Here is a 10,679-nt window from a genome sequence, read left to right as displayed (position 1 = left end):
TGCAAAGATTTCAAACAACCTTCTTTCATGTTGTCATTACGGGTTATCGTTTGAAGAATGTTGAGGAAAATAATGAATCTATTTTGGAATAAGGCTGTAACATAACAAAATGTGGAAAAAGTGAAGCACTGTGAATACTTTCCGGATGCACTGTATGTCAACATTTTAAAAGCAGCAGTCTATTCAGGCAATTCTAGAAAACATTTTAAAAAGTCTTATAGGGCATTTTTTGCAACATCATAAATAGGACCAAAATGCTTGTTGTGTTGATAGGACTTCTTTTCCCAGCTTTATTTTCACCTTTTAGAAAAACAACATAACATACTGTATCTCAAGCAGACAAAGAATGATTTCAAATAAATTAAAATGTTTGAGGTACGATGAGTAGCTGCACAAAATAAATTACCCTAATAACTACATACATGCAAAATATAAAATCAGTCAAGCTGCACATTTTCCCTGGATTTAAAATAGGTACTTATTTTCATTTCCATAATAAATGGAGACATATAAAAGGCGATGAATTACAGTTACATGCTGCCACATCTCTGGGTTATACCAAGATTGTTAGTGGTGAGGAATACAGACAGACAAAGACCAAAAAGAGTGCCAGTCAAAATGCAGTATGAAATTTTGGCCCCTAAGACCATCTTACATAATGTATGAAAATAAAAACTGCTTTCTGGATAACAGCCTTGGCTATATACTATATGGGACCCCACACTGTACAGAAATGCAATTTTCACATGATTCGGGACCCTCATTGTCCAGAAGGCTGCAGGAAGGTCTACCTGACATGACCAGTACCTAGGTGAACCAGCCAGGGTCTGCAGAAGCATCCTTTACTTTTTATGGCTATTTTTTTTTTTATAAGCAGTCAGCAATTTTACATTTGTGTGTATTGGGGGGAGAAGGGTGTCTGTTAGATGGAGACTAAGAAAATGTATTGGAAAGTCAATTTTAAATTAATAGTTTTTATGTCAGCAATGAACCTGTGGCAAAGATAAGACTAATAAGTCTCATAAGTAGCATATATCTGGCAACACATGCCTTCATCATCACATACCCAAGTTGAATAGCCTGTCAAAGGAATACCCCTTGAAATACTCCATAAGCACCTGGTTGCTATGTGTATAGTTATAGGCCTATGTGATGGTGCCAGTTACTCTCTATGATGACAAATTCATGAGACTAAAAATATATGAAATGACAGGTTATGTTATCAGCTACATATCACTATATTAGTTTTATCTTTGCTTAAAGATTACAACAAATAGTTTGCCTTCTCAGATCAGTCTGCTTAAGACCTGAGTAACATAACCAAAGTGCTTGGTGCCAATAAAACTACAACAAAATACACTGTTGTTTTGTCTGGAGAGCTTATGTCCAGCTTTTTTTTTACTAAACTATGTAGAGCCAACTTTTTGTCAGAATGATAAAGATCCATTTTATCAAGTCATCAAATACTAATACAAGTGAATTCCACTCAGTTTTCTTCCTTTGATTTTTCAGACAAAAATGTCTCTTAAAAAAAAGCATAAATAAACTACATAAGACATTACACCCCTTTAAAATGATTTTGTTAGTCTCAGTTTCTTGAATGACTGGTCAAGCTGATGAACGAATTCCTTGATCAAGAGATATTTTTATCAGATCAACAAAACTTGATTGTGGGCAAACTCCTAGGCCACATCCATCCAGACTTCATTTTTGGATCTGGTCTTTTGTACAGGCTTTGTAACACATGGAGACAAACAGCAGGATTTGTTAGAAGGTAAAGTTGGAAAGTACATTACAGTGTAAAGCTGGCCATACATTACTCCATTTTCTTTGCTCTGCCAGCCAGCTGAATGAAAACTGATTCGAGGTGGATGGGAAAATTCTGTTGTGTCTTTGCATTTTGACAGCAGGATTTCCCGCCATTGGGGCTGCAGGGGTGATCGAATGCCGGTTTTCCAACAGGGCCAATCATCAGAAGTCAGTCTAATGACCGGCTTCAGTTGATCAGACAGGGCTACACATGGATTGAAATTCGGTCAATTCCTGCTGAACCGGCTGAATTTCAATCCACTTATGACTAGTTTAAGAATTTTCTACAGGAAAAAAACTTAAATTGGCCATAAATGGGTCAAATCTCAGCTAGTTCAGCAGGGACTGGCTGAGATTCAATCCATCTACAGGCAGGCTGACTGGATTGTACCCAAAATGTTGGATTTTAACCACTTGCCGACCGATGCTTGACAATGTACGTCAGCAGAATGGCACGGCAAATGGGTGTACCCGTACATCCCTCCGTCATCGCAGGTTAGCGTTGCCGGTGGCGTGCGCCCACGTCCGCCATGGGAGCGTACCTGCGGACTCGATATCCGCGACACAGAGGCAGAACAGGGAGATGCCTATGTAAACAAGGCATTTCCCTGTTCTGCCTAGTGACATGACAGGCATCTCCTGTTTCCAGTGATCGGGAGCAGTGATCTGTCATGTTCTTGTGAGCCCATCCCCCCTACAGTTAGAACACGCTGAGGGAACACACTTAACCCCTAGATCGCCCCTAGTGTTTAACCCCTTCCCTGCCAGTGACATTTATACAGTAATCAGTGGCTATTTTTAGCTCTGATTGTTGTATAAATGTCAGTGGTCCCAAAGAGTGTAAAAAGTAGCCGATTTGTCCGCCGCAATGTCCCATTCATGATAAAAATCACAGGATCGCCACCATTACTAAAAAAATAAATAATACAAATGCCATAAATCTATTCCCTATTTTGTAGACGCTATAACTTTTGCGCAAACCAATCAATATACGCTTATTGCGATTTTTTTTACCAAAAATATGTAGAATACATACCGGCCTAAACCGATTAAAAACGCATCCAATTCACATATATGTGAACCCAGCCTTACTCTACTTTAGCCCTGTGCAGCTGGTACAATAACCATGTTCTTTCACACACATCCTACTCTGCCCTAAATCCCTCCTTTGGTTTTTTTCGGCCTGGTGAGAAATTTAACACTAGGTTCACACTTATGCAGGTTTTCAGCCCGTGTTTGCGTAGGCACAGCAGCCCATTCATTCGAATGGACTGCTGTGCCTGGGCTTCCTACAAAAAAAAGGGTGCTTGCACCTTTTAAAAAACGCGGTCGCGGGGAAATCGCCGCAAACGCACTGCAGGTTGAGATGCGTGGGGTGTACCAGTAAGAATAAATGGCAGCCCCACGTGTCTCTAAAGAGCAGTACCTTCCCCGAATAGTATGAACCTAGCCTAAAGGCTGAACAGCTCTTTAATCCTGCCTCATCCATATAGTGAAATATTATTTTCAGCAATACTTGAATCTTTATTGCATCAGAAGAAAAACTGGACCACCTCCGACCATTAATGGAAGAAATAAATTCAGCATTACACCCGCTCCTGGCATCTCATCCTTTCCCTCTGACAACAATAGGAAGGGGAGCTAAAGCTGCTGAAAGACTTTGGTTTTCATTCATCAGCCAAAGTCTGAAATACAGAAGGAAGGAACATATACAGCTTCCCTATAAAGTTGGCCCATCTCCATCAGGTGACAAGAGCGGGTATTGTCCTCAGGGGATGCCATCTTTGCGCTGGCAGCACTGTGATGGGGGCACCCCCCAGTCGTAGATATAAGATAACCTCAGCTTGACCTCCTCTTTGCATAGTTTGCCCTCTTTGGCCAGAGTTTGGTGCTTCTCCAACATATCTTCTATGCTCTGCTTGTGGGTGACAATGTATTTATTATTGCAACCTCTGGACTTGTATTCAGTGTCAAATCGGGCATCGTGGACCCTCTTGACATCCACAGGAGCCAGCCAGGCCCCCAGGGACACATCCTCGCTCTGCCACTGGGCGAAGTAGTCTTTGTTGATGGTCAGATAGTGGACCAAGTCCCAGGAGAGGACATACCCTCCGCCCAAAGCATAGGGCAGGTAATAGTCGCACAGCACCCAGGTGCTCTCCTTCCACTTCCCGGCGGACTTGACCCTTCCGCGACCCGAGAAGAAGCCCCAGTAGAGGCGGTGCGGCTCCTTGGCCCTCAGCTCCTCCAGCAAGACGTCCAAGCGGGCGAACGTGTCATCGTCTGCCTTCAGCACGAACTTGTAGTCGACGTGGCGGTCTAGCCACACGTACATGAGCAGCAGTTTGGCGGTCAGGTTGTCGTAGGAGTCCCTCAGCTCAGGCAGCAGCAGGAGGTCGCCGTGACGACGCTGCTCCATCTCCAGTGAAGCGGACTCATCCTCTCCCAACCCCGCCGTCCCGATGACGAAGCGGCACCACAGCTCGCCGCCCTCCTCCCCGCCGCCGCGGGAGGCAGCCGACAGCCAGGTGCTGCGGATGATGCTCCGCCGCTCGGTGTACTTGGGGCCGCTGGCAATTAGCACGGCCAGGAAGGCGCTGGCGCTCTTCTCGGGTGGAGGCTCCCCGAACCCCCGGGGGAATGGCAGCCGGTGATTGGCGTGTTGCTGAGCATGCTGCTGGTGGGGGAGACCCCGGGGCCCCGTGGGCTTCATGTTCTCTGAGGTACATTTGGCCAGGTACACCAGCACCATGCCGAAGAGGGCCAGCACCACCAAGCCCAGGGACGTTTTGTGGCGACATACCAGCCGCAGCACGTTCATGGCGGACACCGAATTCCTCCCAAGGCTTCAACCGGTCATTCTCCCGCCAACGGGATCGGATTTCCCGCGCTGTTCGGCAGGTCACGTGACCGGCTCCGGCACGGACATCGGTTCCTCGGTATATGCAGCTCGGGGTCAGCGCTCCGCTATCTGCGCTGTGCAAGCTGCAGAACCAGGCACGTCCGACATCACCGGGAAACAGTCGCTGAGAAGAGAAGCTTTTCCGGGTGGCGGCCCCGCTGCATTGTGGGAGATGTAGTTTTCCAGCTCGCAGGCGTCCTCTGCCCACCAGCCGTGTAGAAGGAGCTGGTTACCATGACAACAAAGACGCTCTCCCTGTACACCCCATTATAGCAGAATTACTGCTGCCCGGTGTCCCTCCTCACTCTCATTACCAAATCCCTGTCCTTATACATCTTGTGTATGCTGTATAGACCGCAATAATAACATAATATAGTAGTAAGCCAGATTGAAGAAAGACACAAGTCTGCCTAGTTCAACTAATAAATATAAACCCCCCATATACAGTACACAATCTTATACCCAAATGTGATCCAGAAGAAGGCAAAAAAACAAAGCGTGATCCAAAAACAATACTTCCTGATCCCCCAAGAGGCAATCGGATATTCTTTGGATCAACTACCCCTGTCATTATTACGTCGAAATATTAACATCCAGTCATATTTTATGCATTTAGGAATGCATTCCGCACTTTCTTCAAAATAATCTGCTGGGCTGGCCAGAACCAGTTCTGGAGGGAGTCTATTCCACATTTTCACAGCTCTTACTGTGAAGAAGCCTTTCGTATGTGGAGGTTAAATCCAGTGGCTGCTGGTGCTATATTTTGGGGGGGCGGAAAACAATGCACCCACAGACACCCCCCCACCCCCCCACCCCTAATCGGTCGGGTCACCCAAACCCCCCCGGTCCATCTGATGGACGGTCGGTTACCAGCCCCACACTTACCCCATCTATGGCCCATTCTCCTCCTCGGCATTACAGCGGCCGTGCCTCTCCTCCCTCCTCCTCCTAGGCTAATAGGATTGCTTCTCCTTTGGGGCAATCCAGAAACGGGTTTTAGGACCCACTTCTTGATTGGCCGGGAGTAGAATCAGTGTGACAATAGCGAATATTCATTCGCTATTGTCACACAGCTGGGTGGGCTCAGGGCGCAGTGCAGCCCACCCTTTTTTGAAGGCAATTAGAGCCTCTGGCTCTAATCATGTGCTTAAAAAAAAAAAAAAAAAATTGGAATCCATGCATTTGGACCCCCACATGTAGAATAGGGGGCCAGACACATGGATAGGCCCCCTAAGACAAGACAAGCTTTATAAATTCTGGACTTTGAACAGATGTAGAAAAGAAAGAGAAGACTGCAGATAAAAAGGTACAACTTAGTTTTAGCGCTAAAAATAGCGCCTGTAAAGTGCCTTGAAAAAAGCCTCTCAAGCCACTTCAGTTTGAAAGAATGGGTGCTTTCACACTGGGGCGGTGCGCTTTCAGGACGGGAAAAAAAAGTCCTGCAAGCAGCATCTTTGGGGCAGTGGGGGAGCCGCATATGTGAGGCATAGATTTCAACAGCCTACACCAGCTCCACAGTTCCATACCGATCACTGGAATGTAAAAAGTGATAAGGGAACCTTCCCTGAGCTATCCTCACTTGGCTGGAACCTTTCCCTATGCTGGATGCTGTCCTTCACAAGTGGGTTCTTCCCCTGACCAGCACTCGCCAAAAGCATGCCAAAATGGCGTGTGTTTCTTTATTTAAAGTGATTCTTCACCCTGAAAAACAAAAAAATTAAAAGTCAATAGCTACAAATACTATAGCTGCTGACTTTTAACAATAGGGCACTTACCGTGTTTGGGTCCAGGCACCAGCATGTTTACTTTGGGAAGCTGGCTATGACTGCTTGCGGCTTCACAGCCGGCTTCCCACTGAGTATGCATTAGCCATGCTGCGCATTGTGAAAGGTCCCACAGCTTTCTCGGACCTGTGTCCCAGAAGGTTGCGGGTGAAGGGGGAGCGAACTTCTAGTCAGATCGCCACAGCGATCCAAAACCAGGTACCTGCTCTCCCCCCAAAATATTGAATAGGGATGGGCGAATGGTTCTGCCCGAGTATAAGTTCGGGCCGAACTTTCGGTGTTCGGACGTTCGACGAACAGCTGAACAAATGGGTCGTTCGACCGTTTGTTCAGCCCCCTGAACCGACCACAATGAATTGCGGTTTTGAACAGTGCTTTGCAAGCCCTGATTGGCTGAAGCAGTGAAAGCTTCAGCCAATCATGGCTCATTCCCGCTCCATGGTATAAAAGTATTCTTTCAATGGCAGTCATTTTCAGTGTGATTTTGGCATGGAGAGAGATAGAACAGGGCTCTGTTCAGTGCTATTAGTTAGTTAGTGTGCTATACTGTGCTATTTTGCTTCAATTGTCAGTGTAGAATATCAGTTTAGTGTCAGTCTACGAATAGTGTGAGTGTAGTGAGGAGAACCATCAATCAGCTTTGCAAAGTGTACAGTTAGAGTAGGGACAGCTCAGATAGTTTTCACTGTAGTGTAGTGAGACCGTGTCAGTAATCTTTAAATTAGTGTATAGCTAGAGTAGGGACAGTTCAGATAGCGTCAGTGTAGTGACAGTTGAACACCATCTATTTAATTGCGTTACTGCCAGTTTAATGCCATTTATTTCTGTGTGCGTTACTGCCAGTTTAACACCATTTATTTCTGTGTGCGTTACTGCCAGTTTAACGCCATATAGTTCTGTGTGCATTACTGCCAGTTTAACGCCATATAGTTCTGTGTGCGTTACTGCCAGTTTAACGCCATATAGTTCTGTGTGCGTTACTGCCAGTTTAACACCATATAATTTTGTGCGCGTTACTGCCTGTTTAACGCCATATAGTTCTGTATGTGTGTTACTGTTGGTTTAAGGCCATATAGTTCTGTGTACGTTACTGCCAGTTTAGCTATGAGTAAGCACTCAGTCCTGAGTGCGAAACGCGTCAGCTTATCTGTACTTTCTGCATGACAGTCTTGTTATTTTGATGATCCCATTTTTTCAATAAAGTGAAAATTTTTTGACTACATCCGGTGTGCGGCATCCGAATCTTCTCCTCCATTCAAGTCTGCCAGTTTAACGCCATATAGTTCTGTGCATTACTGAAAGTTTAACGCCATATAGTTCTGTGTGCGTTACTGCCTGTTTATACCATTTACTTCTGTGTGCGTTACTGCCAGTTTAACACTATATAGTTCTTTGTGCGTTACTGCCAGTGTAACGCCATTTACTTCTGTGTGCGTTACTGCCAGTTTAACACCATATAGTTCTGTGTGCGTTACTGCCAGTTTAACACAATATGGTTCTATGTACGTTAATGGCAGTTTAACACCATTTAGTTTTGTGCGTTACTGCCAGCTTAACGCCATATAGTTCTGTGTGCGTTACTGCCAGTTTAACACCATATGGTTCTGTGTGCATTAATGGCAGTTTAACACCATATAGTTCTGTGTGTCATTGTACGTTTGGTGCATTATATTGAAGTATATTATAGTGTATCCGTGGAGTGTGTCTGTGTAGTGTGAGTACTCAAATTGAAGTGCATCAAACACCTCTTTACATGAATAAAAGTGCATCTACGTACAGATTTCAACATCTTCTTTACATTTGCTTATAAGTGCCGCCCCCTCCCTCCCAATAATGTCTGGGAGGACAACTATGTAACTATGTAACAACAAGGAGAGGCAGACGTTCCCTTGGCACTGTAAGGGGGCCAGCAACACATGTGTCCACAGTCAAAGGTGGACGTGGTGGTCAGTCCTCAGGCAGGGCATAATTTCCCCTGTTTAGTGAGTTTGCCCATGCTATCCAGCCACAACATGCAGAGGAGGTGGTGGACTGGCTTACTAAACCTTCTTCATCTTCCTCATCCTGTTTTAGTTTTAGGCAACAGCGCCAACTCAGCAAAGGAACTCCTCCGAATTAAACAATGCAAGATATTAACAAATAAACAGTATGTTATGCACACTTCCTTAAATAAATAATGCATACTTGCCAACTGTCCTGAATTTCCCAGGAAATTCCCGGGATTTAGACCCTTTTCCCGATTTAATCGTTTCCCGGGAGACGTCCCAGGAAATTCGGTTTTCCCCGATTTTCGCCGCTGAGGTTCGAGCCGCTGGCCGCCATTTTCAAGAAGACCGTAGAAGTAGGCTGGCCAGATGGCTACAATAGAGATTGAGCTGTGGCGCCACCCACCCCCCGGCCCACTCCGCCCCGCTGCCAGTCTCTGTGACCTGTTATGGAAAGGAGTGGGGGGATGGGCGGCGCCGCAGCTCAATCTCTATTGTGACCATGCGGCTCCACTTGACCAACTTTGGGGCTGTATAGCCTGGATGTCACAGAGGAGGGCTGTATAGTCTGGATGTCACAGTGTGGGGGGCAGTCTGGATGTCACAGGGGGGCTGTATAGTCTGGATGTCACGGGGGGGCCGTATAGTCTGGATGTCACGGGGGGCGGTCTGGATGTCACAGGGGGGGGCGTACAGTCTGGATGTCACGGGGGGCTGTATAGTCTGGATGTCACAGGGGGCCAGTCTGGATGTCACAGGGGGGGGCCAGTCTGGATGTCACGGGGGGGCCGTATAGTCTGGATGTCACGGGGGGGCTGTATAGTCTGGATGTCACGTGGGGGCTGTATAGTCTGAATGTCACGGGGGGGCCAGTCTGGATATCACAGGGGGGTCAAGTCTGGATGTCACGAGGGGGCAGTCTGGATGTCACGGGGGGGGGGGCTGTACAGTCTGGATGTCACGGGGGGGCTGTATAGTCTGGATGTCACAGGGGGGCGTATAGTCTGGATGTCACAGGGGGGGCAGTCTGGATGTCACGGGGGGCCAGTCTGGATGTCAAGGGGGGCTGTATAGTCTGGATGTCACAGAGGAGGGCTGTATAGTCTGGATGTCATGGGGGGGCGTATTTTCTGGATGTCACAGGGGGGGGCTGTATAGTCTGGATGTCACAGGGGGGGCGTATAGTCTGGATGTCACAGGGGGGGGCAGTCTGGATGTCACGGGGGGCCAGTCTGGATGTCACGGGGGGGCTGTATAGTCTGGATGTCACAGAAGGGGGCTGTGTAGTCTGGATGTCATGGGGGGGCATATATTCTGGATGTCACAGGGGGGGGGCTGTATAGTCTGGATGTCACAGAGGGGGGGCAGTCTGGATGTCACGGGGGGGCCGTATAGTCTGGATGTCACAGGGGGGCCGTATAGTCTGGATGTCACGGGGGGGCCAGTCTGGATGTCACGGGGGGGCCGTATAGTCTGGATGTCACAGAGGGGCACCAGATGTAAGGAGGACTGATGGGGACACCACAGGCATGTAAGGAGGACTGATGGGGACACAAATGTAAGGAGGACTTATGGGGACACCACGACATGTAAAGAGGACTGATGGGAACACAGATGTAAGGAGGACTGATGGGGACACCACAACATGTAAGGAGGACTGATGGGTACACAGATGTAAGGAGGACTGATGGGGACACCACGACATGTAAGGAGGACTGAATGGGGACACAGATGTAAGGAGGACTGATGGGGACACAGATGTAAGGAGGACTGATGGGGACACCACGACATGTAAGGAGGACTGATGGGGACACAGATGTAAGGAGGGCTGATGGGGATACCACGACATGTAAGGAGGACTGATGGGGACACAGATGTAAGGAGGACTGATGGGGACACAGATGTAAGTAGGACTGATGGGGACACAGATGTAAGGAGGACTGATGGGGACACAGATGTAAGGAGGACTCTGCAGATGGAGACACAGATGTAAGGAGGACTGATTGGGACACAGATGTAAGGACTGATGGGGACACAGATGTAAGGAGGACTCTGCTGATGGGGACACAGATGTGAGGAAGGCTCCGCTGATGGGGCACCTGATTTAAGGAGGGGCTCTGCTGGGGACACCTGATGGCATCTGGTGGCAGGCAACGTGGCAGGTGACACGCTCAGGGCTCCCACTGATTCTGCATTATG

General features: G+C 47.5%; 1 protein-coding gene across 1 annotated transcript; it reads right to left on the bottom strand.

Moving 5' to 3' along the window:
- Positions 1–258: 258 nt before the first annotated feature.
- Positions 259–4,862, bottom strand: B3GALT6 (beta-1,3-galactosyltransferase 6). Its single transcript, XM_073602961.1, has one exon. The coding sequence runs from the start codon at positions 4,628–4,630 to the stop codon at positions 3,578–3,580; it is 1,053 nt and encodes a 350-aa protein (XP_073459062.1). The 5' UTR covers positions 4,631–4,862; the 3' UTR covers positions 259–3,577.
- Between the last annotated feature and the right edge of the window lie 5,817 nt (positions 4,863–10,679).

The sequence above is a fragment of the Aquarana catesbeiana genome, linkage group LG10 (assembly GCF_042186555.1).
Source record: "Aquarana catesbeiana isolate 2022-GZ linkage group LG10, ASM4218655v1, whole genome shotgun sequence".
NCBI classification, from domain to species: Eukaryota; Metazoa; Chordata; class Amphibia; order Anura; family Ranidae; genus Aquarana; species Aquarana catesbeiana.
Note: the sequence above shows the minus strand (reverse complement) of the source record. Positions and strands in the feature narration are given on the sequence as shown.